The 16,879-nt window shown below is 45.6% G+C and overlaps 1 protein-coding gene across 1 annotated transcript in view; it reads left to right on the forward strand.

Annotated features, from left to right (window-relative positions):
- Positions 1-16,879, forward strand: part of TPLATE (ARM repeat superfamily protein) — a 105,395-nt gene that overhangs the window by 27,866 nt on the left and 60,650 nt on the right. Inside the window, 2 exon segments of the mRNA XM_086788561.1 lie at positions 15,286-15,696; positions 15,698-15,748. Of these exon segments, the coding sequence (XP_086644687.1) occupies positions 15,286-15,696; positions 15,698-15,748 (462 nt within the window).

The raw sequence follows: 16,879 nt of genomic DNA on the forward strand, positions 1-16,879 counted from the left end.
CAGGAGTAGTGATTCTCATGATGATGCCATGGTTGCTTCCACATCACAGGTTATGCATGACAATGATCTATGGCATGCTCGGTTTGGTTACCTTAATTTTCCTTCTCCTATGCGTTTACAACGTTAGTCTATGGTTCATGAGTTGCCACCTATGTAGCTCCAACACACTGTTGCTGCTGCTGCTGCTGCTGCTGTTGCCATGAGTTGCTTAGATTGGTGCCCCCACCTTGCCTCTGCAAAATCATGTGAGATTGATCGTTTTTGGCAAAAGCAAAAGGATTGCCTACTATATTTTTTGGGGTTTCTTGTTTATAAGGAGAAAGTTAGTGAAGTAAGAGCATCACAGGCATCTTGGAACATTTCTTGTTCACTTCCCGAGGTTTAACTCATTCAAATACACATCTTGTTCTTGGTGTATTTTGGCAGCTGCATCTAACTTCAGTTCAAATCCCGGTGTTTTTACATATTCTCGTAAATCCCGTATTCTCTTACCATCATTTGGGGGCTCTTAGAGTTCTCTGGTCAAGGGGGAAGCTCTCCAGTTTTGTTTTGCCCAAGGTGTGAGAGATCAAGTTGTGTCGGGATTATGGCAGAAAGGGAGGGGTCAAGATGTGTTGGGCGTTCTTTCCACATAAGATAGATTGGATGGGTCAAACTATTCTTTGTGGAGCTTTATGAACAAAAGCATTTTGGTAGCCAAGGGGTTGTGGGATATCGGCTCTAGTGGGTATTGTGGCACAAAGGGGTCAAGATGTATTGGGATTTCTTTCCATAGAAGATAGACTGGATGGGTCAAACTATTCTTTGTGGAGCTTTATGATCAAAAGGATTTTGGTAGCCAAGGGTTTATGGGATATCGTCTCTAGTGATGAACCTCGTCCTCCTTTGGCACCACCACCCGCAAACCCTAGGATTGTTGCTCAAGTGGTTGCAACAACTGGTCCACACGCACCTACTGGAGATCAAAGAAGTTGGGATTCTTGTGATGCCCTAGCCAAGTGAGTAATTTCCCTTTTAGTAAAGAGATCTATCATACCCCACATCCGGTCATGCGGGACATCCAAAGCACAGCTGCACATGGGAGGTCCTTGAAGTCATGTATCAAACCCGTAATGAGGCCAGAGTTCTTTTCTTGAAGCGGGAGTTGGTTAACCTCAAGATGAATGAGGGAGATTCAATGGCAGATCACCTGATGAAGGTGAAGGATCTCAAAGAACAACTCCTTAACATTAATGAAATCATAGAGGATAAGTAGCTTTTAACTACTACCCTCAACTCCTTGCGAGACTCCTATCTCAATTTTCACACTTCTATCAACCAGTCCATGAGGGGTGGTGCAAACCCTTTATCTTTTGATGAGTTTATTGGATTACTTCTTCAAGAGGGGCAGACGAGGAAGAACAAACATTATAGAGGGGAAGAACATGCTTTTCTCTCTAAAGGCAAAGTGGATTCTAGATCATAGGGTGTGACAACCAAAAAGAAGAAAGGGAAATGTCACTAATGCCACAAGGCTGGACATTACATCAGTGAGTGTCGGAAGCATTTTGTCAACGAGAAGAAAGAAGTTGGAGATGAAGGTGCTAACTCAACCTCAGAGGAGCACAAGAAAGATGACGCCCAACTTGTTGACACGGGCTGGGTTCTCTAGACATGTGCACATAACCACTAAGCGGGGAATGTTAGGAAAATGTAGTGGTATAATGTGCACGTAATATCACATAATATATTAGGGATAGTGCACACATGCACATTAATAAATAAGTGCTAGGGCACATTAGGTGTTAGGATTAATGAATGGTTGTAAACCTTAGTCTAGCACGTGGCACTTATATTAGTATCGGTACACATAAGTGCACACCTAGATGCACCCATGGCATACGAGCATTTACTTGCTATATCCTTTGTATACATGTGTCATTGTTACTATATGGTGAAACCGATCCCGTCAAGTGGGAAAGACTCCGTTGGACACCCACACGCTTAATAGCACAACTTTAAAACCACAAATTTGAAATGGACAACTTAATACAACTTGAAATTGAAATGAAATGAAATGGAAAGATGGACACCAGCACTGGGGCCGGAACGGGCCGACCCCCCCTCAATATATGATATATTTATTGGGAGTATTTAATGAATACAATGCTCCATGGGTTCCAAGAACCAGATAATGTCCATGTACATATGAAAACAGTACCAAACAAATAGGCTCGAAGTCGAATTTCGATGTAGAAGCTCAAAGCAGAACGACCTCTAGTGTGGTCCAATCTCTACGGTCCTGTGCTTTCACTGGACTCCGCGGAGAGCGCCTCACTGGTGTTCCGAGACCACGCACAAACAGGCGCTCTCGTACTAATGCCTGGCTCTCCCGATCTCAGCACCTTTGGACCAAGGTTCGCCAATATAACTTGGACAACCCGGCACCGACAAAATACTTTATTTAAATCTGAAAATTCACTTACTTGTGGATTGCAAAGGAATTCCAATACCCATATGTGCAGCTACTTTGAGGGAAACACCGAGATGAGCCACTTGTAGACGGAAGACGCCACCTTTGGAAAGGAAGTACTACCTGAATAGCTGGAGTGTGGCCTGCTGGTGGTGGAACAACAGCCCGGCTGCAGAGTGCAGCGTATTGGAGAAGTACGCCCACGGTCTACTGGTAATGATCACACAACTGGCTGCTATTGTATGCTGCTGAAGATGGCCCACGTTTGCTTGCAAAAGAACAAGGCAACGCAGCCAGTGGGTAAGCAGCCGCCAGATAAAGGGTTTAGCCACCTGTGGGAGGAAGGGCGCCTGGCTGCTGTACACAGGCGCGTGGCTGCAGCCTATGTAGGTATTCGCAGCCTATGGAGTGGCGGCCAATCGCTTGTAGAGGTGCAGCGTAGGAAGAGCAGCCTGCAGGAGAAGATAGCGTGGAGTAAGCAGCCGCCTATCAGCGAGCAAAACGCAGAGATAGTCGCCGGCTCTTGATCTTCGCAAGGATGGTGGAATCGGGGTGGTGGAGGCGCACACAAATAATCGTGAATCCTCAAGGTGGTCCCCGGCTTCTTTTTATTAAGGTTGGGAAGAGGAGTTAAACGAAATGTGTTGGCTGGCTGTCCACGCTTGCATGTGGGCGGCCAGCTCTTTGTGAGTGTGGGTAGGTGACCATGCACCCACCCCCACACTCACTTAAGTGGGGCTCCCCACCTTGGCCCCTAAGTGGGTGCCCAAAGGGGGTGCCCACATTTAAGTGAATGTGAACACTAAACCTTATAAAATAAAAGGTTAGAATATGAAACATTAAAACAACATGTGCGACATACTTACCACCTGTTCACATGCACTAAAACTCGTCAGAATACAGAACAGACTTCACGACTCACTGGCAGGCGTCCCCGCTCAGTAAGTAACACGTCAAGCAGGCCAACACAAAAATACATGTCATGCGAAAACAGTTTCAAACATGCAAATCATGTGTGCATGTGCAAATAGTAACATGGACATATCTCTCGTTCATGGAACAAGTACAAAATATCTGTCGGCACAAAACTGGCACGACATAAAAACATAAAAACCTGGTCTTCCTATGGAGTGACAGTCCCATAGGTAAGACACAGTTCCAGGCACGAGTCTCCCTATGGTGTGACAGTCGCATAGGCAAAACACGGCACGAATACTGGCTTTTCCATGGCGTGACAATCCCATGGGTCGAACACAGTCCAGGTCATACACGGGTGGCACCAGTCTGGCTCCCGTCCATACGACACCATCCTGCTAACACACGGGTGGCACTAGTCTGGCTCCCGTCCATGTCAGCAAAATATTGGCCTCTTCACACGAGACACCGGCTTGGCCTCAAGTGAACGAGACGCAAAAACTAGAGATGGACCAAATGGTCGCCAATTGGTGACATCCCCCCGGGCTTGTGTCTACCTCGCAGGGCATCAGACCCACGAGAGGCACTAGATGGACCCCTCGAATTTGGCACTTCCAAAGGGTTGCCTTGGCTGTCCATTGTGTTTTAAGTTTGCTAAAAGCTGGATGTCCAGTACACAGGTTCGTTTCCCCACTAGAAAGAGGGAAACAACCGGGCTCTGATACCAATGAAACCGATCCCGTCAAGTGGGAAAGACTTCGTTGGACACCCACACACTTAATAGCACAACTTTAAAACCACAAATTTGAAATGGACAACTTAATACAACTTGAAATTGAAATGAAATGAAATGGAAAGATGGACACCAGCACTGGGGTCGGAACGGGCCGACCCCCCCTCAATATATGATATATTTATTGGGAGTATTTAACGAATACAATGCTCCATGGGTTCCAAGAACTAGATAATGTCCATGTACATATGAAAACAGTACCAAACAAATAGGCTCGAAGTCGAATTTCGATGTAGAAGCTCGAAGCAGAACGACCACTAGTGTGGTCCAATCTCTACGGTCCTGTGCTTTCACTGGACTCCGCGGAGAGTGCCTCACTGGTGTTCTGAGACCACGCACAAACAGGCGCTCTCGTACTAACGCCTGGCTCTCCCGATCTCAGCACCTTTGGACCGAGGTTCGCCAATATAGCTTGGACAACCCGGCACCGAACGGGTGTGGCCGTAGAGGGAGTCGGGAATCCCTTATCAGACTTAACACAAAATACTTTATTTAAATCTGAAAATTCACTTACTTGTGGATTGCAAAGGAATTCCAATACCCATATGTGCAGCTACTTTGAGGGAAACACCGAGATGAGCCACTTGTAGACGGAAGACGCCACCTTTGGAAAGGAAGTACTACCTGAATAGCTGGAGTGTGGCCTGCTGGTGGTGGAACAACAGCCCAGCTGCAGAGTGCAGCGTATTGGAGAAGTATGCCCACGGTCTACTGGTAATGATCACACAACTGGCTGCTATTGTATGCTGCTGAAGATGGCCCACGTTTGCTTGCAAAAGAACAAGGCAACGCAGCCAGTGGGTAAACAGCCACTAGATAAAGGGTTTAGCCACCTGTGGGAGGAAGGGCGCCTGGCTGCTGTACATAGGCGCCTGGCTGCAGCCTATGTAGGTATTCGCAGCCTATGGAGTGGCGGCCAATCGCTTGTAGAGGTGCAGCGTAGGAAGAGCAGCCTGTAGGAGAAGATAGCGTGGAGTAAGCAGCCGCCTGTCAGCGAGCAAAACGCAGAGATAGTCGCCGGCTCTTGATCTTCGCGAGGATGGTGGAATCGGGGTGGTGGAGGCGCACACAAATAATCGTGAATCCTCAAGGTGGTCCCCGGCTTCTTTTTATTAAGGTTGGGAAGAGGAGTTAAACGAAATGTGTTGGCTGGCTGTCCACGCTTGCATGTGGGCGGCCAGCTCTTTGTGAGTGTGGGTAGGTGACCATGCACCCACCCCCACACTCACTTAAGTGGGGCTCCCCACCTTGGCCCCTAAGTGGGTGCCCGAAGGGAGTGCCCACATTTAAGTGAATGTGAATACTAAACCTTATGAAATAAAAGGTTAGAATATGAAACATTAAAACAACATGTGCGACATACTTACCACCTGTTCACATGCACTAAAACTCGTCAGAATACAGAATAGACTTCACGACTCACTGGCAGGCGTCCCCGCTCAGTAAGTAACACGTCAAGCAGGCAAACACAAAAATACATGTCATGCGAAAACAGTTTCAAACATGCAAATCATGTGTGCATGTGCAAATAGTAACATGGACATATCTCCCGTTCATGGAACAAGTACAAAATATCTGTCGGCACAAAACTGGCACGACATAAAAACATAAAAACCTGGTCTTCCTATGGAGTGACAGTCCCATAGGTAAGACACAGTTCCAGGCACGAGTCTCCCTATGGTGTGACAGTCGCATAGGCAAAACACGGCACGAATACTGGCTCTTCCGTGGCGTGACAATCCCATGGGTCGAACACAGTCCAGGTCATACACGGGTGGCACCAGTCTGGCTCCCGTCCATACGACACCATCTTGCTAACACACGGGTGGCACTAGTCTGGCTTCCGTCCATGTCAGCAAAATATTAGCCTCTTCACACGAGACACCGGCCTGGCCTCAAGTGAACGAGACGCAAAAACTGGAGATGGACCAAATGGTCGGCCAATTGGTGACATCCCTCCGAGCTTCTAAAGAGTTGACCTCAACTGAAAAGCCTCAAGATATGCCTGCAACAATTGCGGATAATCTGCAAAATAATCCTCATTTACCCATTTGGCATCAATAGCCAAATAATTCTTAAACTTCACAAGGTATCTCCTGGAAAGCTTTCCGGCAGGTAGCTTTCACTCCTTGTGAAAAACAATCTGTTTTGGCTGGAGGATCTCCTCAAGCTCTTCAATCTCTGGTGGATCTTCTGTGACAGGCTCATCAGGATGTGCCCCCACATATTTCCGAAATAGACTCACATGAAAAGCATTGTGAATCTTCCAATGACTAGGTAAAGCAAGCTTGTAGGACACTTCATTGATCTTGTGAATCACCCTGAAGGGTCCATAATAGCGAGGAGAAAGCTTAGGATATGATCCTTCTCGTCCTGGCCTCTTCCGAAGCCTAGCCTTCTCAAATTTCAGCAATACCCAATCACCTTCTTTGACTTCCATGTCCCTTCTATGCTTGTCAGCAGCCATTTTATGCTTATCTTGAGATCTTAAGTCACGAATATATTCATCAGCTGCAAAAATCTCATCCTTGGTACGAAGGATGGGTGTCAAGACCACTCTGCCATAAATAATCTCAAACGGAGCCTTGCTCGTGGAAGCATGGATTGTATTGTTGTAGGCAAACTCAAGAAGTGGAAGATACTTTTCCCATGCAGTCTTTTGATCTGCCACATAACATTTCAATAAATCCAACACGGCTGAATTTGCAGCTTCACTTTGGCCATCCGTTTGGGGATGATAAGCTGATGAAAACTCAAGTTTAGTACCCATATTATCAAACAAAGCCCTCCAGAATAGGCTTGTAGTCCTGGGATCTCTATCCCCAATAATGGATTTAGGCATACCATGATGCTTGAAAATATTAGCAAGAAAAAGCTTTACCATATGATCAGCTTTAATGGTTTTCTTGACGGGCAAGAAATGAACTTGCTAAACCTGTCCACAATGGTCCAAATAGCATCATTCCCATGATGGGATCTCGGCAAGTCCATAATAAAATCCATAGTAATGCTTTCCCAAGGTTGCGAGGGAATAGGCAATGGCTGAAGCAAACCTGGAGGTTTTTGCCTGTCAAATTTCACCTTTTGGCAAGTAATACATGCACGTACATAAGCCTCAATGTCTTTACGCATGCTCGGCCAAAAGAAATACCTCTGAATCATACGAGTAGTAGGCATAATACCTCTATGACTAGCATAAGGTGGAGCGTGACATTCGTCCATAACCTTTGGATGCAAATCCTTCACCACACATAGGCAATTATCCTTCATGAGATAACCCTCGTTGATAACATAAGAGGCATGTGAATGACCAGCCATCAAATCAGTCCATATATGGCAAAAATCAGCATCCAAATGATACAAATCTCTCATAGCAGATAAATCTCCATGAGAGGCCACTGAGACTACAGCAGCATAAGGCCTCCTAGATAGTGCATCGGCTACCACATTTTTCTTTCCTGGAGTATGCACAATCTGAAAATGAAACATGGAAAGAAAGTTTGCCATTCTCATCTGCTTCTCTGAAAGCTTGGTTTGAGATAGAAAGTATCTCAAGCTTTGATGATTTGTCTTGACTACAAATTCAGCCCCAAGAACGTAATGTTTCCATATCTTTAAGGTGTGAATTACAGCCAAGAGCTCTTTCTCATAGATGTCCATATGAAGCTCAGCATCATGCAAACGACGGCTCTCGTATGCAACTGCATGCCCTTCTTGATTTAGGACAGCTCCTATGCAATCACCACAAGCATCACATTCAACCACGAATGACTTGTGCAAGTCAGGAACAATCAATACTGGGCCACATATGATAGCATGCTTGAGCTGCAAGAAAGCATCCTGTTCATTTGAAGTCCATTTGAAAGCAGTTTTCTTCTTCGTGAGATCATGTAGAGGAGTGGCAATCATAGCAAAATGCCTTATGAAACGCCTGTAGTACGAACATAATCCCAGAAAACTATGTACTTGATGTACGTTTTGCAATTCGGGCCAATTCCGAATAGTCTCTATCTTTGCAGGATCCATTGTAACTCCATCCTTGGATACAATATGACCCAGATAATGAATCTCTGAAAGGAAAAACTCACTTTTCTTGGCATTGACGAAAAGTTTATGCTTCCGTAACTCTTCGAACACTGTGACCAAATGAGTTTTGTGTTCCTGCTTATTCTTGAAGAAAACCAAGATATCATCAAAGAAGACTCCCGTGTACTTGCGATGGGGTCGGAATATCCTATCCATCATACGAAAGTAGCAGGAGCATTGGTGAGACCAAAAGGCATTACCAAGAATTCATATAATCCGAAGGCTGTCCTGAATGCAGTCTTGTGGACATCTTGTGGTACCACGCGTATCTGGTGATAACCACTCTTCAAATCAAGTCTGTTAAAGCAAGCTGAGCCATCAAGCTTATCCAAGATATCATCAATTCGCGGAATTGGGAATCTGTTCTTGATGGTAAGCTTGTTCAAAGCTCTATAGTCCACACACATACGGAATGATCCGTCCTTCTTTTGAACAAGAAGCACAGGAGAGCAGTAAGGTGAGGAACTGGGCTGAACCAAACCTTTCTCTAAAAGCTCGTTTACCTGCTTCATGATTTCTTCTTGTTGTGCAGCACTCACTCGGTATGCGGGTTTGTTGGGTGGAGAACTACCTGGCACAAGATCTATGCGATGATCTTCGGGCCTTTGGGGAGGTAATTCACCTGGCAATGAGTCCTCAAAACAGTCGTTGAATGCATTAAGAAAATTCAGCCTATCATTAGACATAGCATCCACATTTTGATGATTTGGCACAAGACTATCACGCACAAAAACCAAGTACGCTGAAAGACTCTTTTTCATTGCTTTATTAATTTGGATGTGTGATACAAGTGGGATGGAATCCCCTTCTTTGCCAGCATCAATAAAATGCATGCGGCCTTTATGCATAAAAGAAATCATATTGGACTTGTAGTCTTTGCGGGGCTCAAGCCTATGGTGCCACGGCTTGACACTACATCACATCCATTCAGTGGAGCAACTAGGAAATGCTCATTATCAAGGTAGCCCTGGATATGGATGCGCAACTTCCCTATCAAAGGGGTGTTGGAAAAATGGGGGAGAGACAAAGCTAAAAACTGAAACTGAAATGAGAGCAAGACTAAAAAGAAACACAAAGCTTAAACATACCTTGAGATGAGTGTAGACAAGACACAAGATTGATTCTTTCATTGATGTGACACCTACAATATATAGGTGAGAAGTACAAGAAATCCCTGAGTGCCACGTGGCATACACTGAGATGACCAAGACTAAAAGTACTCCTAGTGAGCACTTATTTCCAACACCCTCCTTAAGTGGACACTAGGAGGAAGACAAAAAGACAAGACTATGACATGACAAAAGATAATTAGCTACCCACATTCTCTTGGCATTTTTTGTCTATGTCCCCATTTATCTTCTATTTGTCAGTCTCTCTCATGTCTATCTGAAAGTCTCTCTCTGTGTGGGACCACTCTACTGGCTGATTGTCTCTCTCTCTGTCTGTCTATGATCCACTCTTGTCCCTACCCTTGTGGACCCATACGAGGATATCACTTGACGAGGGGTGTCTCAGGATCTTTTGTCTCTCATGTCTTGTCTCTCAGTGGATCAGTCTTTATGTCTGTCTTCTAGTCTTGTCCATCTTGTCTTCTAGCTTGTCTCTCAATCCTTGTCTAGTCTCTCTGTCTTGGTCTTATCTTTTGTCATGTCATAGTCTTGTCTTTTTGTCTTCCTCCTAGTGTCCACTTAAGGAGGGTGTTGGAAATAAGTGCTCACTAGGAGTACTTTTAGTCTTGGTCATCTCAGTGTATGCCACGTGGCACTCAGGGATTTCTTGTACTTCTCACCTATATATTGTAGGTGTCACATCAATGAAAGAATCAATCTTGTGTCTTGTCTACACTCATCTCAAGGTATGTTTAAGCTTTGTGTTTCTTTTTAGTCTTGCTCTCATTTCAGTTTCAGTTTTTAGCTTTGTCTGTCCCCCATTTTTCCAACAAGGGGTAACCTGCACCTCTTTACCAATAAATGCAGCTTCGGCTTCAATCTGAGGTCCCATATGGTTGACCTCAATACCCAATGCAGCTGCCATTTGCATAGAGATGAAATTGTCAGTTGCACAGTCATCAAACATGAAGAGTGCGGGCTGATCCTTGATTTGTCCCCAAGCCTTGCAAACCATTCGCTCTTTTGCATCATGACCTGTATTTCCTTGCACATCAGGAACTGCATGTACATTAGCTTTGGTGTGCTTGTCCTCGTGCTTTGATTTGCGATCTGGGCATTGTCGGAACATGTGGTCTTTGCTACCACAAGAAAAGCATTTTCCATCCTTGGCATATTGCTCTCTTTGCTCCGGGGTTAAGCCGAATTTGTTCTTCCTTGGGCCCTGTTCTTTAGATGTGTTATTTTCAGCTTTACCACCCTTGTAGGGCTCCCGGAAGTTCTTTTTAGGTGGCTGTCCACCCTTTTGCTGATTTGGGGCAGCCTTGTCTTTTCCCTTGGAACCTCCTTGATCCTGCTTAATCTTGAGCACCAATTGCTCCGTAGCAAGAGCAGAAGCTGTGAGTTGTTGCAACGTATGTTTCGGGTGCAATTCAGTACCCGATCGATATGCTGGTTGCAGTCCAGAACGAAACTTCCTCTTTCTTTCATCCTCAGTGATTTGCATGAAGGGAGTCACTTCCAGCAACACTTTCCAGAATTTGTTAACATACTGTTGCACACTTTCATTATCTCTTTGTTCCAGCTTGTCCCACTTTTGAGTGAGAGTTTGCTCTACATTTGGTGGCAAGAACTGAGCATAAAATCTATCCTTGAATTCCTTCCACGTGGAGATGGGATCCTTGGTGATCTTTTCAGTGATCCACCAATGAGCAGCAGTCCCTTTCAAAAACATGCTAGCATAGCGCACCTTTGACTTTTCTGTGAAGTCCTCATCGCTAAAAGCAATGTCGAACTGTGCCACAAATGCTAACACCTTAGAAGCATCATGTTCACCATGAAAAGCATCAAATTCAACAGATTTGTCACCTGCTTTGAATTCCTTGAGCTTCCTGGCATGAGGCTCATGGTCTTCTCTTTTTCTTTTCCCCTTATCCAACGGGGTAGCCCTGTCTGCATGGGCTCCATGGGCCGTCATAGAAATTTCATGGGGCACGGTGGCATGTGCTCCACGAACTCGAAACTCAGATGCATGTGACTTACCTGCATATGGCATGGTCTCTCCATGAGACAACTCAGAAGGCAAAATTTTTCTAGAAGTAGACCTGTCACCATGAGATACATGTCTTGCATGCATGTGACTTTCATGCCCTCCATGAGCACTGGCATACATATATCTATCAGGCTTTGTGCCTTGTGGAGAAGATGCATGTCGAGAGGTGATTGTCACCTCTTCCTTTTGCATAAAAGATTTCAGCCTTTGGGATGCGGGATCTCCATGCTTCAAACGAGGTGGATTTCTGAATTTCAGCTCTCCGTCATCCCCCTCTTTGATATCACCTTTGCGGAGGAGGTAGGCAAGTGCCAACTCCCTTGGTTTCTTGCCCACTTCACGAGCCATTGATTCAAAAGTTACATCTAGCATAGCATCAGCCTTCCTGGCTTCAATAGCACTTTGCAGATGGGGATCTTCATGCAAAAACTTTAACTCTTGCTCTTGAGCCTGCAAAAGTTTTCTCATATGTTCCATTTCAGCCCTCATAGCATCAGGCTCTTGTTCAAGCATAATTGTCTTTCTTCGAGACAGTTGACCCTTTGATTCACTATCAATAACCCTTTCAAGGGGCTTGTGTCTACCTCGCAGGGCATCAGACCCACGAGAGGCACTAGATGGACCCCTCGAATTTGGCACTTCCAAAGGGTTGCCTTGGCTGTCCATTGTGTTTTAAGTTTGCTAAAAGCGGGATGTCCAGTACACAGGTTCGTTTCCCCACTAGAAAGAGGGAAACAACCGAGCTCTGATACCAATGAAACCGATCCCGTCAAGTGGGAAAGACTCCGTTGGACACCCACACGCTTAATAGCACAACTTTAAAACCACAAATTTGAAATGGACAACTTAATACAACTTGAAATTGAAATGAAATGAAATGGAAAGATGGACACCAGCACTGGGGTCGGAACAGGCCGACCCCCCCTCAATATATGATATATTTATTGGGAGTATTTAATGAATACAATGCTCCATGGGTTCCAAGAACCAGATAATGTCCATGTACATATGAAAACAGTACCAAACAAATAGGCTCGAAGTCGAATTTCGATGTAGAAGCTCGAAGCAGAACGACCACTAGTGTGGTCCAATCTCTACGGTCCTGTGCTTTCACTGGACTCCGCGGAGAGCGCCTCATTGGTGTTCTGAGACCACGCACAAACAGGCGCTCTCGTACTAACGCCTGGCTCTCCCGATCTCAGCACCTTTGGACCGAGGTTCGCCAATATAGCTTGGACAACCCGGCACCGAACGGGTGTGGCCGTAGAGGGAGTCGAGAATCCCTTATCAGACTTAACACAAAATACTTTATTTAAATCTGAAAATTCACTTACTTGTGGATTGCAAAGGAATTCCAATACCCATATGTGCAGCTACTTTGAGGGAAACACCGAGATGAGCCACTTGTAGAAGGAAGACGCCACCTTTGGAAAGGAAGTACTACCTGAATAGCTGGAGTGTGGCCTGCTGGTGGTGGAACAACAGCCCAGCTGCAGAGTGCAGCGTATTGGAGAAGTACGCCCACGGTCTACTGGTAATGATCACACAACTGGCTGCTATTGTATGCTGCTGAAGATGGCCCACGTTTGCTTGCAAAAGAACAAGGCAACGCAGCCAGTGGGTAAACAGCCGCTAGATAAAGGGTTTAGCCACCTGTGGGAGGAAGGGCGCCTGGCTGCTGTACACAGGCGCCTGGCTGCAGCCTATGTAGGTATTCGCAGCCTATGGAGTGGCGGCCAATCGCTTGTAGAGGTGCAGCGTAGGAAGAGCAGCTTGTAGGAGAAGATAGCGTGGAGTAAGCAGCCGCCTGTCAGCGAGCAAAACGCAGAGATAGTCGCCGGCTCTTGATCTTCGCGAGGATGGTGGAATCGGGGTGGTGGAGGCGCACACAAATAATCGTGAATCCTCAAGGTGGTCGCCGGCTTCTTTTTATTAAGGTTGGGAAGAGGAGTTAAACGAAATGTGTTGGCTGGCTGTCCACGCTTGCATGTGGGCGGCCAGCTCTTTGTGAGTGTGGGTAGGTGACCATGCACCCACCCCCACACTCACTTAAGTGGGGCTCCCCACCTTGGCCCCTAAGTGGGTGCCCACATTTAAGTGAATGTGAACACTAAACCTTATAAAATAAAAGGTTAGAATATGAAACATTAAAACAACATGTGCGACATACTTACCACCTGTTCACATGCACTAAAACTCGTCAGAATACAGAACAGACTTCACGACTCACTGGCAGGCGTCCCCGCTCAGTAAGTAACACGTCAAGCAGGCAAACACAAAAATACATGTCATGCGAAAACAGTTTCAAACATGCAAATCATGTGTGCATGTGCAAATAGTAACATGGACATATCTCCCGTTCATGGAACAAGTACAAAATATCTGTCGGCACAAAACCGGCACGACATAAAAACATAAAAATGTGGTCTTCCTATGGAGTGACAGTCCCATAGGTAAGACACAGTTCCAGGCATGAGTTTCCCTATGGTGTGACTGTCGCATAGGCAAAACACGGCACGAATACTGGCTCTTCCATGGCGTGACAATCCCATGGGTCGAACACAGTCCAGGTCATACGCGGGTGGCACTAGTCTGGCTCCCGTCCATACGACACCATCCTGCTAACACACGGGTGGCACCAGTCTGGCTCCCGTCCATGTCAGGCAAATACTGGCCTCTTCACACGAGACACCGGCCTGGCCTCAAGTGAACGAGACGCAAAAACTGGAGATGGACCAAATGGTCGGCCAATTGGTGACATATGGGCCTTAGGCCATACCTTGTAATAAAAGGAGGCTTACATATCAATAGAAAATATGGTTTTCCCAACTTCACGACTCTTGTGATTTCTCCTTTAATCTCCTTCGTGTGCTGGTTATCGAGATGGACCAAATGGTCGGCCAATTGGTGACATATGGGCCTGAGGCCATACCTTGTAATAAAAGGAGGCTTACATATCAATAGAAAATATGGTTTTCCCAACTTCACGACTCTTGTGATTTCTCCTTTAATCTCCTTCGTGTGCTGGTTGTCATCTCCCCCCCCCCCTCTCTCTCTCTCTCTCTCTCTCTCTCTCTCTCTCTCTCTTTCTACGGGAGCTACACCAACAGAACCGACCTTTGATTTTTGGATGAACTCACACTTGCACAGCTTAAATAGAAAGGAGCAGAATTAGAAAAGGTGTATGCGTAGGTTGGTATGATCGTATGCTTAGAATGGTACACCCGTGGCTAAGGTTGGTACGGGCGTATGCTTAGGACGGTAAAATTGGAAGTGCTCTAGGGAGTCTGAAGCTCTTGAGTCTTGGAACATCAGGGGGGATTATGAGCACGTAGAGAGCTACATGCTTTTGGTCTTCATACAGGATGACTATGTGTGGAAAAGACATCGGTAGGTTATTTAATGATGGAAGTGTGCTTGAAATTATTTTTTGTCCATTTAAAAGCCAAGTGTCCTTTATGGCATGCTCTTTGTGATACTGAATTTTGCCAAAGGTATTCTAAGTTGTAGGGAAACTTATGAGCATCTTTCATGATGACTGAACCTCAAACAAACAATGTTTGAATGAGCTAGTAAATAAGTAAAAGGCTGGTCCAATCATTTTTTGGTGACAACCCCAAGAACGGGAGGCCTATCTTGCATTTTTGCAACTTCAGTCAGCAGGCTTTTGCAATTTTAAGGACTTTGCATGCTTGAAGTCCACAGAGAAGTTATATTATATACAGCTGATCGAGTTCTAGCTTGCGTGATATTGGGCAGGGCAACAGTAGGCCTTAACTCAGTTTCTTTAATTTTTTCCTCATTATTCCTGGATTACATTGCGATATGATTTATGTTTGGAAGTAATGATTTACACTGGCTTGTTTATGTGTGGATGCAGGAGCCTACACTATGTAGCATCACAGTGACAGTATCACAGTTTCAACGGTGTGCATTGTGTGTGCAACTAATATACTATCCATTTCATGGTGGTACAACTACTGGTGACATGGATGATACAGAGTTTGTGGAGGAGGATGTAATGCAGGGAGTCAGACACAGGAGAACCCTAAAGACCGATTATGGAGAACCAGTTATTTTGCGATGTCAATCCTACTTAGTTCCTCTGACTGAGCTTCTGCTGCCACACAAATGCTCACCAGTAGAGTTTTTAAGAATTTGGCCCAGCTTACCTGCCATCTCTGAGTTTACAGGGGCTTATGTGTATGAGGGTAGTGGGTTTAAGGCGACTGCTGCAGTTGAAAGTGGCACTCCTCCTTTCCTCACTGGCTTGAAAGCTCTTGCAGAGAAGCCTTTTTTTCCAAGTCTGTTCACATGTATTGCGTACCGTGGCAGGATTTCAGGTGAGCACTCAGTCCAGCTCTATCATTGATATTCAACGATGGAAACCACTACCAGCATTTCTGTGGCAGTGCAATTTTTTCTTGAGAGCTTTTGATACGATCTAATATAAATTGTTTTTCAATTCTGTAAATGCTACAAAAGCTAGAAGAAGAAAAGAGTTGATAACCTTAAGGCATGCTTGGAAAATATAAGCGAAACAATTTTCAAGTTTCCTCTCTCTCTCTCTCTCTCTCTCTCTCTCTCTCTCTCTCCTCTCTTGGGCAGGAGATTGTGGAGTATACAGATGCATATACATATCTTGGGGTAGTATTCAGTGGGCCAGTGTTTTCGATGAGGAGAGCAGCAGAGACTAGATTGACTAGAGCACATGCAGCCCTGGGTGGTTTGGAGAGGATGTGTTCGCAGGTTCAGTTTCAGGAACCTCGAACGAAACTTTGGCTTTTTGACACTCTAGTGACATCAGCTATGCTTTATGGAGTGCAGATATGGGGACCTTCAGTGGGCCATCACAGTGCAGGCGGATGGAGAGATATGGAGAGGCCTTTGGTATCTATGATTGCTAGGATCATTAGAGCCAAGGCCATGGTACCTCATGAGATTATTCGAGCAGAGCTGGCGGCTGCCCCTCTGGTGATTGAGGCTCTTACGAGATCAGTCTCCTACATACATGGCTTGTGGGATCTCCCCCGAGATAGATATGCACGCCTCGCCCTTGAGTCCTCCCGACAATTAGCTTTACAGGGAGACACGGCTTGTTGGTATGGACAGATGACATCTTGGTTCCAGGCACATGGTTTTAGCATGGACTGATTGCCTCCCTTCCAGTATTCTCTGGATGCACCCTCTCTCACTCTCACACGGACAGAGATTACCAGACTCATCCGTCAGGATTTAGTTCAGCTGGACATTAGGAGGACATGGATACAGCCGACTGAGGAGCTGGGCACGAAGATGGCTTTCTACAGAGAGCATTTCCTTCAGCTCACAGCAGCAGATGGTTTTGTGATCAGACCCAGTTACATGGATGTACACTTGTCTCATGTAGTACGATGTGCTATCGGTCAGATTCGCACATCCTCACACCAGCTTGAGATTGAGATTGGCCGATATAGAGGTATACCAGCTGAGTC

The sequence above is a fragment of the Cibotium barometz genome, chromosome 52 (assembly GCF_041138505.1).
Source record: "Cibotium barometz isolate CiBa-2024 chromosome 52, ASM4113850v1, whole genome shotgun sequence".
Taxonomy (NCBI): Eukaryota; Viridiplantae; Streptophyta; class Polypodiopsida; order Cyatheales; family Cibotiaceae; genus Cibotium; species Cibotium barometz.